We start from the raw sequence: 18545 nt of genomic DNA, 5'->3' as shown, positions 1-18545 counted from the left end.
AAAGATGATGAAGTCTCTCCCTACAGAACTATACTACCAGAAGCTCGACAAAAAAGCTGCAGGGGGACAAAGGGGTAATTTCTTGCCACCCTACTGTGCCATTTCTGTTTGTTTGTTTGACCACTGGAGTCCTTTACAGCGTTCTTTATTTGGTAGCTATTTGGAAAATGCAGTCAGAGCTATTTCAGCACTCTTGATTTCTTGTTTCAAATGGGGAAGGGGGTAAATTTACCTCTGTCCATCCCTTGCTCTTCCATAGCTCCCCAGACACCTCTAGCATCCAACACATGAACTAAGTGTTCACACAGAGCACCTGGAGGTCATGTCCACCTATAAGCACAGAGCAAGTCTTGTGCAACTGGTGGAAAAGGCACAGCTGCCCTGCAGCGTTCACCAACACGTTTCTCACCTCTCCACTATAGGTACAGCAACAGCAGGAGACAGCGTATCTTTTCCACGTTTTCAGCAAATAAAACCCAAATGAATTACAACTGAACAGAAACTGTAGTATTTGGCATCAAAGCAAGAACCAAGAGGTACAGTGAGGTCTTTGCGTTTGAGACAGTACAGTGTTAGGCTCTTCTGCAGTTTCCCTACGCGTTCCCTAAGGAGAACAGGATGGGGATTTTGGAAACTATTCATCCAACTAAAAACATTATTTGGCTTGCCAGCAGGTTGGCAAAAGCCTATATTCCTTATTCATGACCTAACATTTTACTTACGAGCACAATGCTTGAAATACTGTTACTGAAGCCTCACCACACAGCAATTGTATGCCAGCAATTAAAATTAATTATAGCTGTTGAAAACCTTAGAATGCAAACCCTTCCAAACTGCAAGGGCACACTAATCCCATTCCAACACTTCAGTTTCAGGAAGGAACAATAAACTTATTTTCTAGAGAGAATTTGACTAAAGCTTTAATGTCTTCACAGAGGGGTCTAAAGCCCACATCTAGCTTGGTTACCATTTGGGTCCTACTCTAATCCTACCCATGATTTTGGTTCTGAACCCTAAAGCCATCTTTTCAATGAAATAAAAGCACTGAATAAGACTGGCTTGCAGGGTCTTTGTATAGATGAACAGAAAGAGACAGACACCCAGGCAACAGTACAACTGGGCTGAGAAAACTGCTGAGCAAGGAGAGGGGATTAATGCCTGTGTGGAACCTCAACACTGTTAGCTTTTAGCTGTCAGACTCTAAAAGTAACAAGCCAAGCGCATCTCTAGAAGAGAGACAAAGTACAACGCGTTGCCATTTTCCTGCAAAAAGGCTCTCCCATTGTTTTTGATGGTGTGAGATTGCAAAGGAAGGCATTTTGTCTTCAGCAGCATGGCAGTCATGGCTTCCCCTCAGCCATTGCTATGTGTATCTGAACATTACATTTCTACAAAAAGGAGCGTACCCAAATGGCAGAGCACACATAAGAGTTTCCAAAATATTGTGAATCAAGTGATTCCTTCACAGCACTCTGACTTGTTTTCATAATGAAAATCCCTTGCTGAAGCACGAAAGTCCTGCCCAAGTCAAAAAGCACAAGACAGTACGCAGCTACTTGCACTTTCCATTGCTTCTTTCTTGCAAACTAATCCTAAAAGCAAAGACCTCATGTGGCGTTGGAGACCTGTGCCATTCAGCTCTACTTTCTCACTCCAGGCCCAAGCACTGTCTCTCAAAATTCCCATACACTCTCATTCTGGCATTACCTTGACATCCGCACAGCTAAGGGACATCAATGTTTAAAGAGAAACAGCAGCCATAAACACTTTTGTGGATTTACATCATTTTTGCTAAAGTAGCTTAATAACAAGCACTCTTGCTACAGTTAGAGGCCTAAACCAATTTGCATATATTGCATTTAAAACATCTAGCAGCAAGACCTGATTTAAATTGAAGCACATACAGCTGACAACAGAAACCAGCGGGAATTATGGAATTACTACAGATTATTTCTTTACAAACAGTCAGTTCAGGAATTCCTAAACAAGTATATGGAATAAGAAAAGCAATCACCAGTTAAACTTTATACTGCAAACTTCCCTTCCCAATCTCCTTCTTCAATTTAAATGACCCAAACACTGGAATACCAATAGAATGGATTCTCCAATACATCTGGCAGTCTTTTGTAGCTAAAGCTATTCTGTTACAGAAAATATCTTGAAAACAGATATTTTCCCAGTCCCCTGCTAGAGCATACTGCAAAAATTTGGCAACAAAATGAATTCCTGCTCCCTGTGATTGCTCTGTTGCATTCTGGCCGGTGCACACGAGCTCTGTCAGACAGCTAAACCACCCCAGCCCGTGCCCATACACACACGTTCCCTCAGAGGGGACCTGAATTACTGCCCTAAATGAATTTCAGGAGACTGCAGTATGAGCCTTTACAGGTTCACGATTCGGTTTCCAGCAGCCGCCGAACAGCGACGAGGCCTGCCTGGTGTGCTCTGCTCCCGGCACCGCCGCGGGGCTGAGCTCTCCTTCAGAGCCCCCCGGCAGCCCCCACCACTGCCCCCCAGAACCCCCAGAGGCCAGAGCCGGAGCCCCCCCAGCCCCATGGCTGTAGGGCACGAGCTGGGGCTGAGCCTCCTCCTGCGCCAGCACACCCTGCCCTCAGCTGCGCAGCCTCAACGTGCCCGGCCTGCACATTTCGCAGCTCTGCCTCATGGAAACCGCTGAGGCGAGAGACGGTGAGGGCCGGGGAGCGCTGCCCGTACCTCTTATGAGGGAAGTAGCGCTGCGGTGAATTGCAACCCTATTGTGCAACGAAACCGCCGGGGAATAAAGATGCGGCTGCACATCCATCCCTGCCTACCCCACCAGGCCGGGAGTAATTCACAAGCAGTTCATGCCAAGGGTAAATAAATAAATAACTCGAGCTTCGTGCAGCACAATATTTCCGTGCTGTTCTCACACCCTCACAGTCCATGAGGCTCGATCATCCAGGGGGAGTTTAGGGACTGGACTGGAACCAAGAGCTGCATCGTTAGTTCCCACTGAAATCACGGAGCAAACTCAGACTGAACAACAGCTCAAGGGAAAAAATAAATAAATCTGTCTTAGGTTTCTCCTTTCAAATCAGGTCTTATTAGGATAGATGTTAACAGAAGGGATGTACATAATAGATACTAAAAGCTTCACAAAGAAAAAAATGAAACATTCTACTGACATTTTTACAAGAGCAGGAATATATGCATACATACAGAAGCATATGATCTCCAAATGAGATTATATGCACTGTAAAATAAATAAATAAAGGCAATAACCATGTCCCACAACAGCAAAATGACAGTATCTGTATCTTCTCTCTTTGGGCATTACTGGGTGACTTCAGTCTAAAGATCTAGAAGCTAAAACAGGCCCATCATTTCAAACCTCACTTTTCAAAGGTATTTGGATACACAGGTCTTTGACCTGACTGAAGCTCTAGTGCACAAAGCATTAAAAAACGGAAAGCACTCAAGTGCTTTCTGAGGTTCAATTCAGAAGCTGGTGACAGGCACAATTTCAGAAGAGGCAAGGTAAGCGACAGCGCACGTTCCAGTCTGTATAAAAAGCACAGCGCATCTATATTTGTGGGAAAAGGGAAGCGCGCTCCTGGAAACGCATTTACGTTAATTTATACGCTGCGTGTGTTTCTTTAACCTAGACCTGCCGCTCGGCTCCTGCTAAATCCAGCTACTGCTTGTGAAGTGTCAGTCTGAAGTGGCTGGGGGGTAGGGAGGGGAAGAGGAGCTGTGCTGAGCTCTCTTCAGCATGCTCTGCGCATTCAGAGAGCGACTCGTGACCTTTTTATGCAATATGACAGCTCCTATATTACCACAGCTAGCTCGGCAGCCGGGTGCAGAGCTGTGAGGGTTAAGCCTGGGAGGAGTGTACATAAGGTGGTAGATGCGGAGCCAATGAGGATATTGCGCTATAGTTAGACACTGGATACTAAGCAATGGTGACTATAAAGGCTGCTCAAAGCTGAGCTTCTGTGGATGCCACCGGCACCTTGCCCTTAGCTCCTAGGCTTACAAAGCAGAAATAAAACACAGGTGGATCAGCCGGGCTTACCTGAAGTTCACACCAAGCAACTTCCACCCACGTCTCTGTGTCCAGCCCCTTGTAGACCGTTTTGAAGGATCCCCTCCCGAGTTCAATATCAAACTTGAGGAACCTGCCGTCCAGCGAGGTGGCAACGGCTTTCATGTCAGCCTCCTCCTCCGGCTCCTCTTTCTTTGCCTTGCCGTGGTCCTTGGAAGCATCCGCCGCCTCCTTCCTCTCCGCATCCTTGCCGGCTTCCTTCTGCTCCTCCGCCCCCGGGGCACCGCCGGGGGCTGGCCCCGGCTTCAGCTGCCCGGGGGGCTCTGTCCCCAGGCACCCCTTCTCCTGCCCCTGCCCCGCCTTCGCCCTCTCCGCGATTATCCTCCGGGTTTTCGGGAGCAGGATAATTTTCCGCTGATGCTCCGACTCGGGAAGGTCGAAAGCGGGCTCCTCCTGGTCCGAGTCCACCACGCTCCTGCGCAGGAACCGCTGGTGGACCAGCTTGGGGTCCCTGGAGCCGTGCGGGCGGAGCGGCGGGGCAGCGGCGGCCCCATCCACGTTCATGCCGGGCTCGGCAGCGGCTGGAAGCCGCCCGCGGCCGCCTCCTCCCCGCCGGGGGGCCGCTCGGCCATCGCCCCCGCTTTCCATCGGCTCTCAGCTCCTGCCGCCGCCGCCGCCCCCGGGCCGGGGGGGAGTCACCGCGCCGCGGGCCCGCTCCGGGCCGCCCCTCCGCCACCTGCCAGGGGCAACGCAGAGCGCACAGCCCTGATGCGCCGCTCGGACCCGGTCCCCCCTTCCCTATCCCCCCCCCGCCCTTCCCCGGTCCCCCCTTTTCCCCGGTCCCCCCCCTCCCCGCAGCCGCGCCCCCCGCACCGAGCCATGGGGGGGCTTGCAGCGGCTGCCAGCCGGGCTGCGGGGCCCAGCCGCACCCCCTTAGCCCCCCCCCCCCCGTGCCCCCTATATCTCCTCCCATAGGGAGCTCCGAGCACAAAGCGGGGGTGGGCGGGGGCCCCTTTTACTTACGTGCGGAGCGGGGGGCTGCCGTGCCCAGCGCCATGGACGGGGATGAGAAGGGCGGCGGGGAGGCGGGGCGGGTGCCGCCGTGTGTGTGCGCGAGTGTGGATGCGGGTGTGTGTGTGTGCGTGTGTGTGTGCGTGCGGGGGGTGTGCAGGGAGCCCCTCGGCCCGCCCCTGCAGCACGCCCTGCCCGCAGTGCCCGGCCCCCCCCCCGGCTCCCTCCGCTCGGCTCCCGGCGGGGCTCAGGGCGCGGGGTGCGCCCCTGCCCGCGGCCAGCCCTGCGGCAGCCCCCGCCGCGCCCCCATGGGCGACGCGAGGATGGGCGACGACGGCGGCAGCAGCAGCAGCAGCAGCAGCAGCGGCGGCCGCCCCCCTCCCTCCCGGCCCCCCCTTTCCTTCCCTTCCCTCCGCTCCTCCGCCCCCGCCCCGCTTTTGTCAATGGGAAGCGCCCCCCGCCGCCCGCCCCATTTAACGCCCCGCCGCTGCCGGGCCGCCCATGGGGCGGGGGGGGCGGCACCCCGGCCGGCCCGCGCCGCCCCCGGCCGCCGGAGACAATGGCCGGGCCCCCCCAGGTGCCGCGGGGGCGTCCCCGGAGCCCCCCCTCGGGTCTCCTCCTCGGTGCCTCCGGAGCTGAGCGCGGCGGGCGAGCGATTTCTCCTTTGTCCGGGCCCCGCGGGGCGGCAGCCGAGGGGCGCTGTGCCCGGAGCCCCCCGCAGCGAGCCCCTTCCCCCGGCCGGCTCCGAGCCGCGGGGCTGGCCCTGCCCAAGGGCCCTACCTGCCGGCAGCGGGGGCGCTGCCGCCCTCTGGGGCGTCGCGTTCCGACGAACACGCGCCTTTGGGTAACGAGGATTTAACTAAATCAATACGTCTGAAAAAGAAAACCCAAACCCTCCAGATTTACCAGTAGTTGTTACCTGAATTCAGAATTCCTGAGGTTTCTTGACTGCTAAGCAACCACCATCAGTTTTTCATTATTCATTTTCATATGGGATTGTAAAACCTTTTAAAATAAGAATACTGCTGCCCATCTTTGTATTTTTTATTTTTTGTTATAGAAGCTCCAGTTTTTATTTTAAAATTGCAGTTGATGACTAGTAATTCAGGGTTTGGAAACATTTGATCTTTCAGTGGTTTGCGTTTTGAAGTGTTTGAATACAGCATAATACAATTATTAGTTCTAGGACTTGCATCTGTGGCCTAGAACACAGGTTTGCAAGATGCATGAAACTACAGAACAACCTACTGCTAGTTCTGTACCTTGGGCTCTTCTTACTCCATGGACAAGATATTTAATTAACAGAAAGCAGCGTAATATTACCAAGAGAAAAGCAGGGAAGGTTAAGAGCCCTGACACCTCCCAGTTATTTGATAAACTTGACCTTGAACTCTCATCCCAGCTAGAGAAATTCCCACCACCATGTAGATGAAAGGACAAGATTCAGGCTAATGAAACTAAAAGTAGCAGCCAACATTTCACTCGGCAGTTAGACAAAAGAAAAAGGGGAGTATTCTAGAGCTGAACAAATATCAAAACCACAAATCCACAATCAAGAAAAATATGGAGGGGAAGAAAGACTCGATGCACCCATTTGTCTTTCACTGCCAGGCCTTCTTGGAGGAAGACATACCTATGCATTCAGATGAGAACTACATCAAAAACCAGGAAACAAAGGAAAGGATATCATTATCCCTTGGAATTACTCTTTAACCTGGGGGAAAACTGCAAAATGCCCTGCAATTATGGAGGATTGAATGTTGTCTCCCTATTACAGCATTAGGTCATCCAAATTTGAAAGGATTCCCCCCCTCCCAGGGCTCTTACCAGGCTGTTTCCTCAGTGTAGAAACACTATTAACCAAACCAACATGTGTTAACAAAGGAAAACAACTCTGTTCCTTCCGACCTGTAGGAATCAGCCTACGAGCACAGCCGCAGCCTCCTAAGACACAGGCCAAGAACACAAACCCTGCTGAGCTGCAGGTGAGCTCCTTACCAGACCCAGTGCTCGGTTAAGTGAAGCAGGAGCCGTCCTCATCCCAGCTCTCTCACTGCTGAGCATCCACTGGTGCTTGCTGTGGTGTCCAGCGTCGTGAGGGCACATGTGCCCACTGCTCTTCTGGTGTCCCTTTGGCGCCTGAAAAATTAACACAATTTGCACATCACAAACTCAATAGCGACCCACTATCAAATGCTCAAAATCTGTTTACGTGGATGATTTTTAATAGTGGCCTTCAGGAAGTGCCCATCCAGACCTTCCTGGGTGTTAACAGCCAGAACAGATGCAGCACCTGGAGACACATTCAGCACTCAGCCATGCAGTCACCTGGGCTCTTGTTTCCAGCAGTCTCCCCAAAGCCCTGCCATTCAAACACAGATCCCTCATTGTCAAGGAGAGCTTGAGAGATGCATAGGGTGGACTCTTGAAGGAAACCTACAGGTAAAGACTGACACAGCCTTTCCACAACCTAATCAAGGACTGCCTAGCTCATGGGAACAGGGTCCCACCAGCTACACCTCCACCAGCTGCTTCAATGGGTTTGCTCTGCCTGCCTTCACTCACCCAGAAGGAAAAGCTGCTGATTCTTCTGCTATCCTGACTTCAGCCCTGTGAGAGTAGACAGACAGGTAGATAAGGGTATGCTTTATTACCAAAGAGCATAGAAAAAGGTCAACATCTACGGTTTTCCTGATTCTTAGAGCAACCTAAGAGCAAGCTTGAAATAGATGCACCACTGGAGCCAGCTGGCATGCAGGTGGCATCGGAGATTGCAGTGCTTCCCAACAATAAGGTAGTGAATATGCTACCTCCGGCACAGCGACCTTAACCAAGCCTTTGCGTTCAAGACCTGTTCTTTGTACAGCTGAAAGCCCGAATTTGCTCTCCATGCAAACAGCCACACATCCCCCCAAGCACACGTGGACATTTCCACTAGAAAAGCATAGAACGCCAAACATCCAAGGATGCTCCACTGACCAATGTAAGGAACAGTCAGCCTCTGCCAGAGAGAAAGTTAATGGCTGGTGTTACTCTTAAAAAGGAGAAAAATAGCCTTTTTCACCTCATAACAGACAGTATTTTCTTTCTGTATTTGTTAGTTTGAAGGGAGAAAGCGAAGTCCAGTTCCCCGTATGAACAACTTGACTTTCAGGTTCTCAGATACTCAGAAAATTTTTATTTGTTTAAAATAAATGTTTGCTGTGGACTGGAGAAACATTTATATTGGCCTTCAGTTTTCTATTAACTTGTTTTTTATATAATCTATAGCTTGATTAAAAATGGGTCACATACTTGTTGGGAGCTGCTTTCAGTTGCACGGCGGGTGTGCTCTTACAACTGCACATCTGCTACTGGCCCTACTGCAGGGTTATATAATAATTGTGTTTTCTTTAAAAGAATAAGAATAACTGAAAATCCTGGTCTCACAATATAGCCTCAGTTAGGTCATCTGTGTTCTGTTCTAGCCATTTGTTTATAGATACAATAGTTCAAGTCGTCGAGTTAATATAAACTTTTATTGCAAACGTGTAAAGAAGAATCTCTGCACAGCAAAATCATGGATGCTGCCGGCAAACTCACCGGGCAGGTAGAGCAGGCTGGCAGCAACAAGCGAGGAAAGCATGCATCACCCCAATCACAAGTGGATAAATGCCATTTGTCTTTGCTCTCACGTGTGACACTGGTACAATTTATCACTCCAGCATGTGTGACAACTTCAACTCCAAAGAAGTTTTGGTTTTAATTCCTACAGATTTTAGTAGTATTTTATACACCCTTTAACAAGATGCCACAACTGTCCCTCTTGGATTCCTTAAAATCTTAAAAATCTTAAAAACTTAGTGGTGCTGCAAAGAAATGCACGGAGAGCATCTGCACTGCCTCGTGGTGTCGCTGATATGTATTCCCTGATCCCTGTCCCAGGAGCTGTGCTCTGGCCTCTGGAAGGTGTAACCTTATTATACGTTATATATGTATATATATATGTATTATTATATATATATTATAATTATATATTATATACTATTATTATTAATTATATATTATTAATATTATACATTACATTGTGATATATCATTATTATGTAACACAGGTATCCTTCATTTCTGTGTGATCTCCATGGAGCGTTATCTCTCCGTACCAATGCATGAAGGTGAAGTTTGTTTTTCAGACAGGCAGGCTATCACCTTTCCCACCCCAAAACTGACCAGTGATGATTAATAGTTTAAGGATTCCTGTGTGATTCAAAAGTTTGTATTTAATTATTTATCTGCTTTTATTTGCCAGGAAATGATGGCTTTGAGCCTGCAGTAAACTCAAATGAACTACCCAATTAATTTCCAAATGCTTCTGTGTGGCCACGAGGATTGCAAGAGTTCAAATAGCACACTGGTATTTCTTAAAACCTCTCTCCCTCTTCTTGTGCCATTTTGTGTCATGATCCCTGCAGTACCTTTATCATAAAAATAAAATAGATGGATAGAGCTAAATAAGGACTAGATAAACTTAAGGAGTAGAGCAAAATAGGCTGAATCAATGAGTCCAATGTGGCACTACATGACACAGGACTCCAAAAAATGTGCATGTTGAGAAAGTGAATAGCCTTTACTTCTGATTATATTTTTTTTAGCTGTATGGAGCTGTATTTTATCAAACAGCACATCAAACACATTGTGTGTTGCAAAATACACATGTTTAAAGACAGAATGACAATGCCAGTATTCCTTATAACGTAAAGGATGAGGCGTAAGTTCTTCTAAGTTTAATAAGAACACCTGCTCATCTTGTCTCTGTGCAATGCTGCTTGCTGTACTTATGTCTTTGATCCTGTTTTTTCTTACAAATTGAAGAAACGATGAGAGCGTATAACCTGACCACACAAAGAACTCCCCTTCATGCAACACACATCCCAGTGAATGGGTTCGTTTCCCAAAGAAGAGTAAGAACCAGCAGTGTGGTGGGAGGAATGCACCCATTCATCTGGCTGGCTGCAGTGACTCTCAACACACTGCTACGATAAAGTTAAAATCCTGAAGTACTTCTGCTGTGGCAGTAAGTTGAACTACAAACAATATACACAAGGTAAACAACATAAGTAACGCAGAGACCATGGCACACATGGATGAAAACAAAACAAATAAGAGTCAACACCTAGGCTGCAAACAGCCTCACGCTCCACCCTCTTCATTACAAGTCTCGTACAATTAGCACGCTGGCACTTCACTTTTATGGTAAGGAATTACAGCAAGTAGAGTATGCCATTAATGTCCTGAGAGGATTCGCAAGAAGGCCAAGGAGCTTTCTGCATTCCCGAGGTGACTGCGGTACGTGACTTGTGGCCTTTCAGCATGGACTGGCCTACTGCTGTGCTTGTAGACCATTAGAAAACAGACAATGACCTGGACAAAAGAGATCCATCGGTGCAAGAAGGTGTGGATGAGGAGTATTGACTATACAAGAAAATGCCATGTGCACGACGAGTCTTGTCACACACAGTCATATGCGGTTGCTTGGTATAATCTTGCTCTTCTCTCTGCAAGATCCCCTGCAAACGCCTGAAAAAGTCACTTTAAGCTCTGTCCTCCTTCTGGGCAGAATTACTTGCACTGCTCTTTTTTTGTGTAAGAAGTACTAATGGCTAGACACCAAACATTAGCCAATGGTGCATATGTGTTGGAGATAATTACAACCAGCTCTGGACTGCTTTTAGAGCTCCTAACAAAATCTGCTCATCCCTTGTCAAATGCCACACCAGAAGAGCATCGACATACTGTCAGTTTTCAGCATTTAATAAATCCAAATGGTACATTGCTATGTTAACAGTTCCTTCTCACCTGTCAGTACAACACAACAAAAAAAGTATCTGGAAAATACTACATTAAAAAGAATCTACACTTACTGCTTCCAGTTCCTATGAGGAAGCCAGAAAAACCACCAACAGTCCTGAGCCGTCTACATAGGAAGGCACCTAAGACCACAGACAACACATTTCAGAGCTGGGTTCTCTCTTCTTTGTTTCTCTTTTACCTTTTCATCCCTGACAACAGCAAAGAGACTGCACATGAAACCTGTATTTCTCAAGACTGCTTAGTAGACAGTAGGCATCCAGCATTAGGAAGGATTTGGGAAGAATCATCAAGGCCTAGGAGTTACAGCATACGTGCAAAAATAAAAGTGACAGATCTCACTTTGGGAACCCCATTCCAAGGTCTGAAGTCTTTTAATGTAGAATAAAGTATTAGGTAAACATTAAAAATGGGGACTTAGTGAGATTTGTAGAGTAATTAGTTTATATGTAACAACAGATAGTTCAGACAGAGTCAAATTGGTATAATATCCTTGATTTCCAGATAGGCTCTGAGCACAAGTGTTTTAGCTGAGCACATGTTTAGCCCACGTCCCTGTTCTGTTCTTATTGAACTGAGTAGCTCTTGGTTTAAATGAAGGCAGACTCAGCATGTGATATAATCATTTCCCTGTTTAACCATTGATCTGCTCACAGTTCACGTGTTTGCTGGGGAAAAGCACCCATTCAAACACAATTGACCTCTTTCACACAGGTGCATGCACCCTTTGCCCTTATTGCACAAAATTCTATAAAGATTAAATTTAAAAGGAAAATATCCTAACGTTAATTTAAATCTTAAAAATATACCAAACATGACATAATTCTACGCACCTCTCCTCCTGTATATCAGAAATACCAAACTCTTAAGCTTGCATTTTAACTTTTTATTTAAAAAAATCAAGCACTGTTTATATTACTGATTTCTAGATGAGAAAGGATGAAGACCAATTTCAGCAGCAGCTAGGAATCAGTATCTTCTTCTTTAGGACTTTGGTAAACTTCTGCTTCTACTTCCTCAGTAGGGATTTTCTCAGTTCTCAGGGTACACTGTCAATTGATTGTGTAATCAAAGAGTGAGTTTGCAAAACAATGTATGTGATAGGCAAAATCACTAAGCTCCACCAAGTGGCACAACGGAGAACGTGTTACCATAAAGATGGAAGTCTGTGCTTTGGAACCGTTTCAAAGGTGATTAGCCTTTGAAACCACTTAGCCTGCCATAATTAAGTATTCAGCTACTTTTGTTTTCTAACTCCTACAAGGAAGATGAATAGGGCACTGGCAGAAAGACGCCCTGCAATATAATTATTATTTATATAACACTCAGCTCATGATGCTGCAGTACAGGTTTCCCCATCCACCCCACTGGTTACGAGGTTAATTGCCCAAGTGTCACACTCCTGTGTGTTTTGCAGGAGCGGTTGCAGAAGTACTGCCTGTATGAACATACATGCTAGGGACACAAACATCTGCTGTTACTCATTTATATTCCATCAGTGCCTAAATAGCATCAGGCACAAAATGAATGGTGTTACCAGCACAGAAAACAAAGATGGCTCCTGCCTTGAAAGGTTTCCAACTGTTAAATCAATCCATACCCCAGAACGAAAACATTAGAAAAAGTAGACTGTGTGTGACACACGCTAACAGAGCCAAGGGAATTCCACAGGCACCAACTCACTCTTTGGTCCTCTTCCTCAAGGGAGAGCTACTTAACACCTTCAGAAGCACTCCTCTGTTCCAACAGCTCAAATTTACTTTTCTACTCTGGTTTAGTAGGCAAGTCTTAAGTTATGAATAGGTTGAGCCCTAAAGCTTGTCTGCTTTTTCCAGGTGTGTCAGCTGATGTGCTAAAGGCTAGCATCTCTACCCAGAACGCAAACTTCATTGCACAGAACTCTTTTCTCCCTCATGAAGACACAAAGGATGTTACTTTTAGGTTCACTTGAAAACATGTTTAACATCAGTCCCCAGAGATCATTTTCCCCTCTCAGTGAATCCATTCAGAATTGCAGGATTCTCCCAGAACAATACTTGTGCCTTCTGGAGGTGCCAGGCAGAAGGGAAGAGCACTCTGTTGCCATTAACACACATGAAGAACTTGAGGATGAACATACTATGGAAAAGCTCCTGACACACTAGGGCAAGTCACATAGGGATACTACTAAGAAAAGCCTATTAAAACTACTCCTAATATTCTTATCAGTAGTGATTTTTATTTTATTTTTTTTTAATTGAACCATTATATGTTTTATAACTTATGTTTTAAACTCTGACCTTGGTATGGCAAACAGGTCAGACCTTCAGTGTGATCAGGGCATAGAGGGAGAGAGTAGAGAGTACAGTATGAGAACAAAAGCAGTAACTTTTGTTTACCATGCAATTCCCCAGGCAGCTGAGCCCGCACAACGGAGAGCATGGCAGCAGGGGGAGGGAGGTGCTGAAGTTGCCACTGCAACCATCAGGCATCTCAGGATGCTGGCTTGTAATCGGATCAGTCACACGGTGCTCGGAGGTAGCTTCCTCAGGCTAGGGGAGAAGGAAAAACTGATTTTTAAAAAAAAAGGTGGGGAAAAAAGAGTGAATAAAATGTCAGGTAAAGTACATGAGAAAAATAGGTAACCTTAAAGTATCAGGGCTAAGAACTGCTAGAACCAGACTTGAATGTCTCATTCCAGCAGAGAGCCCCACAAATAGCTCCACTCTATTCTCAGGATTTCTCTGCTCAGGAAGCAGGTTTTTAACATCAGCAAAATTATTAGAAACTGGCCTCAAGAGATTTGTTGCTTGGGGATTTTTTAAAAGAGTTTACACAAGCTATCAAGACTTGTATACAGAACCTTTATGAAGTGAGGAAGCAATGCCAGAAAGCCTGTGGATGAGAATGCCATAACCTGAAGGAATTTTGTTAGCTCTCCTCCTCTCCAGATGGTAGCCCATCAAATCTTGCCACAAGCCAAGTTATCTTCTGGGTTGGGCTAACCAAAACCAACTTGGGTTGGGCTAACAAACTTTTTCCACACATATTTTGATTCTCATTCCATAAAACATCTTATCAAACAAAGCACAATCATGTCTGTTTATCAGTCTCTTTTTAGTCAGACCAGAATGACTAAGGCTCAGTTAAACCCTGCAAGCTATCTAAAAATAATCTTAGTTTTTAATCTTTGCCCAAGACAATTCACAGTATTTTTCTTCCTTTTGCATACTACTTGTCTAAGTAACGTCAGGACTGACATTAAAAGAACTTCCCTAGCACAGAGGAAAAGCTGTTACTGTGTTCCCAAGGTTTAAAGATGAATGTCTTTTAATATAAAAGTTTCCTAGCAACATGTGTCCTTAGTCTAGGATGTATTCCAAAAGTGGTGATGCTTTCAGCATTGTATCTGTTTCTCTGTTGAAACTAGTCGCTGAGCTCTGTTTTCACCCTTGCCTTCACAACCCATCGTAGCACAGAAAGCAATCTTCTTTTCCCAGGTTCAGCTTCTGTCTCCCACTTTGGTCTCACATACGAAAATACCTACCCACCCTTGTCTAGTAATACGTATTCTCTGCGTTCTTCCATAACTCTGCAGAAGCATCTCCTTTTTGCTCACTGTTGTGGAGATTATCTGTCTCCTGAACATTTCTGGATCTCATGTCATTTAGGTGTAAACTCTCCAAACTATGGAGCTATTTCATCTGTGTTTGTAGGGCTATGGACAGCACCACCATTTCTCTGGCTAGCAGTACAAACAAGCAAGAGCACCTTCTACAATAGGAACTGCATCTTGCACACAGAAATAAACACAGAGAAACTTTCATCAAAGCAGATTTTTATATGCTTGGGGAAGCAGGAAGGAAAGGAAGATGGGATGGGCAGAATTTCCTAGAACACAATTTCGTCATGACCACGAAATGACAGAGAACTTGATGATGGCCAAGGACGACACAAAAAGCAGAAAGGTATCAGCCACACATCCATCTGTCACTCTTTCTCCACTCTGTGTCAGAGTGAAGATGCAATGCTATCTTGTTTATTGTGCCACGTCCTTCCATATTTTCCTTTATCTCTTTTCCAAGGAAAATGTAATAGAAAAGGTTGTGCTAGGTCACTGAGTCTTGGCAAAAAATCTTTGGGCTGATGGGTGCATGGACAGGAGCTGGTGACAAATGATTCCTTCCCCCAGGAAGGGCCAGATGTGGGCCATCACAGTCTCTGTCCCAGGCCATTCCCCCTCTCACAGGCAGGGCTTTCTAATGCTGAGGGAAATGTCAGAGGGCAGCGCAAGTAGAGAGGCCTGCTCCTGGAGAATTACTTCATGCTCGAGAGAAAACACATCCCCCGGCTGCTGCTTTGAAGAATCAGGCCCAAGAGCCTGGCTGGTAAGGCAAAGGCAGGCCACTGTCTCCTTGGCAACCAGGAAAGGCACCCGGAAGAAAAGCAGCACAAACTGATCCTCCGCTGTGACAGGAGAGCAGAAATTGATGCTTAGGGATCAAAAGGAGAAATCACACAGCCTCCTAACAGGGCACTGTGCCTCACGGCCTGATACGGCTGATCCTTAGGGAGCAGGGGACTTGTGGAGCTTCAAAGGGATGTTCAGTCCTCCCAGGCCACGCAAGGACGTGGGGCACTCGGCTCTCTAGAACATGCAAGGCCAAGCACTGGAGATCACAAAGGGAAATCAACTTGTTCCAGGCACTTGGGATGCATTAATGTGTGGCCTTAGTGGAACATGAGGGCAGTGTGATTCGGGACAGCTTCTTGCCAAACCAATCTTTTATAGCAGTCACTTTTATGGGAAGAAAATGTGCAATTTGCTCTTTGCTTGGTTTTAATCCCATTTAATAGCTATAGGAAACCTCTAGCCAGGCTTAACCAGGAGGCAAATTGCTAGGAAACACTCCACAGAGCAGTGTATGGGAGTAAGACCTGAGCTCTTTCGGGATGCCCGTCTGACTTATTTACTGTAAGAACATACTAGTGAAGCAAAACCACAAAGCTCTGCAAAAGCACAGCTTACGCAGCTGACACAATACAGTGTCAGTATTTTTGAAATATGGTATTTGCTTTAATACATCCCTCAGCAGAAGGCCACAAGACTGAGTTATAGATGCTCTAAAGAACATTACACATATTTTTTTTAACTTCCTGTGTTGAGAAATAAATCTGTAATATCACAGAATACCTCTTAATTGCTTTACTTCAACAGAAAAAGTAGCCCACTCCTTTAAATGAACGTGCCTAACGTTAACTGCACTCTGGAGTCTGTCAGGTGCTGCTCTGAGCAATGTAAGACCAGCGGTGGATCACCCCCCAGCACAGAGCTCTCCGCAGGAGTCTAGATAGGATCTGGAGTCACCCTAATACAGGTGCTTGACAGATAGGAAAATTTGTCTGGGTCTGTCTGCTAACCAAGGGGTCTCAATGCTGGAGGAGCTGCAGAAGGAGGGAATATACTCCATACACTAACCTGACTTCATCAGCAACCACCGCAGTCAGACTCATTCATGTTATCTCATTGTGTGGGAGTGAAAATTGCTTAGAAAAAATCCAGCACACACTGTGAGAAGATACGTGAACCCAATCCAACTGCTTTGAGAATTCAAGCACCTACAGAAGAAAAGGGATTCGTTCCACTGGCTAATAAAGACGCAAGTTCTTTTTCTTTGATTGGGACATTTAAAGCACAAATAACTTTGCAAAAGGGTCGTCCTTGTGCTCTGGGGGCTGGTGGAGGAGAGAGAGGCTATGCATTTCCCTCTGACCCCTGCAATCTGCCCTCAGGCACCACCATTTGGGAGGCAGTGGCTCTCAGAGCATAAATTCCTTGGTGCTCAATGTTACCAATCCAGTAACATTCTCACAAGACAGATTTGGACTTGGCACACAGCAGGCATAACTTGGATTCCTTTGCTGAATGTCAGGGGTGTCTCACCCTCTCCCTTTCTCTCCCAGGGGAATGGGCTGTAGAAGGACTCCTGCAGATTCTGTGGTTTTCTCGATTCTGTTAATTTGGGGATAAAAGTGATATTTTTGCTTCTTGCTAGGCAAAGAAAATATTCAGATAACTTTCACAGTGATGACTGCAGTGAACACAACCAAAGCTTAAGCCATATGTTTTCATTCGGCTTACAGAGCTTATTTTTTCACGCTGTCCTCTCTCCTTATCAGCTTCCACATCTTATGTACTTTATTTATAGATATCTGCCTTTCCTCATGCTTCAGGAGCTTCAGCCCTAACCAGGCTTCTGCACTGCTATCTGTCACTTAACTTCATTGGTCATATATTTCACCTATCTATCATCACACTTCTCTTTCCAGTGATCCACAAAGACAATCCCAAGATGACTGCTACTAAACACATTTATTTTTGCCTTGAATCTAAAGATTAATCAGAGAGGTTTGTAGTCTAAACATTTTACCCATGGCTATGTGCTGCATTAGACTTCCACTTCGCCTGTCCAATTAAGAGGTCCCAGTGACTTTACTTGTTACCATTTAAAATGCTCTGATATATGGTGTTAATTAATTTGGGTAAAACAAATTTAAAATATGATATTTCTCAATCAAAAATCTTTGCAACAAGGCACTTTCAGTTTCGTGCCGATTATCCAGCAGCTTTGCCAGAAAGTCAAGAGTTGTGGCAGAAATACCTGGAACCAGTTATTTCCAACTGACTCCGTGAACTCCAGGTAAATACAAAAAAGGTGCTGGAGAACAATGCTTGCAGTTACTTCATGCTTTTCCTTTGTGGGATGAAAACAGTAAGAAATGGTGGGCAGATTTATATTGCTGAGATATGGGATTTGTCTCAGTCAGTTAAATAGTTACACCTCACAATGGCCATGTTTTTGAAACCTAATTGACTCTGATTCTCTGCAGTCCAATGATACAGGATATTTTGAATCACGTTGTTCACGGAATCCAGCAGAAGGAAAAGGTCTTTCTTCTCCTAAAACAAAAATCTGCCATTTTTACCCCGGACTCAAGTGCTTTGATATTAAGATGACAGGCATCTTATCTAGATTCTATTTCCCCATGCAATTTTCACCCAGCAAGAAGCCTTTAGGCTTTCAATTAGATCAGACAACAATACAATTAGAAATACAGAAGAAGGATATAAACCATGCCATTTCTGATCACAAATTTCCCATTACAAGCGTAGAGGCCTTCTTTCAGCACTGCTTCCCATACTCTTTACAAAGTCAATCAAAAGCATGCCTTTTTCATCTCGTGCTACGTCATGCCCAGTAGTCGCTTGCTCCATGGCACACAATACAACAACAGCACTAAGCACTGGAGGACCCTGTTTTAATTCTGGCCTGTGATTTTACATGGTTCATCCTGTTGCCTACCATACTATCTTTACCAGGATACGAAGCACGCAAGTGTGCAAAAGTAACCTTCAAACATATACTTAACAAGGTACACTATGCAAGTGCACGTGTGAGAAAATCAGAGTCTAAAAACAATGGAGATAGCTCATGGTATAAGGTCAGTTTCTCCCTTTGGCTGAAGCCCACATTTTCTCCAGTATTTGGTTCCTCTGTACATGCTTTTCAGATGTTAACTATGCGTGTTATAGCTTCTATTCTTTGCCACATGCAAAACAATCAAATGAAAAATAGCCCTGCGCGTCTTATCAAAGCTACTGTAATGCAACAGCTAGAAAA

At 45.9% G+C, this 18545-nt stretch overlaps 1 protein-coding gene across 16 annotated transcripts in view; it reads right to left on the bottom strand.

Annotated features, from left to right (window-relative positions):
- Positions 1-18545, bottom strand: part of WNK2 (WNK lysine deficient protein kinase 2) — a 184466-nt gene that overhangs the window by 111544 nt on the left and 54377 nt on the right. For 6 of the 16 annotated variants that reach the window (XM_083795875.1, XM_083795862.1, XM_083795873.1 and 3 more), the window contains exons 1-2: positions 5051-5391; positions 4058-4763 (exon numbers count right to left, since the gene is read on the bottom strand). In XM_083795875.1, coding sequence (XP_083652001.1) covers positions 4058-4675 — 618 coding nt within the window. In that variant the 5' untranslated portion in view covers positions 4676-4763; positions 5051-5391. Of the gene's footprint in view, positions 1-4057; positions 4764-5050; positions 5392-7036; positions 7178-13262; positions 13416-18545 lie in introns of those variants that run through there. The other 10 variants (XM_083795876.1, XM_083795869.1, XM_083795878.1 and 7 more) reach the window with 3 other exon arrangements.

Source organism: Anser anser, assembly GCF_964211835.1.
Source record: "Anser anser genome assembly, chromosome: 12".
In the NCBI taxonomy this organism is placed as follows: domain Eukaryota; kingdom Metazoa; phylum Chordata; class Aves; order Anseriformes; family Anatidae; genus Anser; species Anser anser.
The sequence above is the reverse complement of the archived record's forward strand: the minus strand, read 5'-3'. Positions and strand labels throughout refer to the sequence as shown.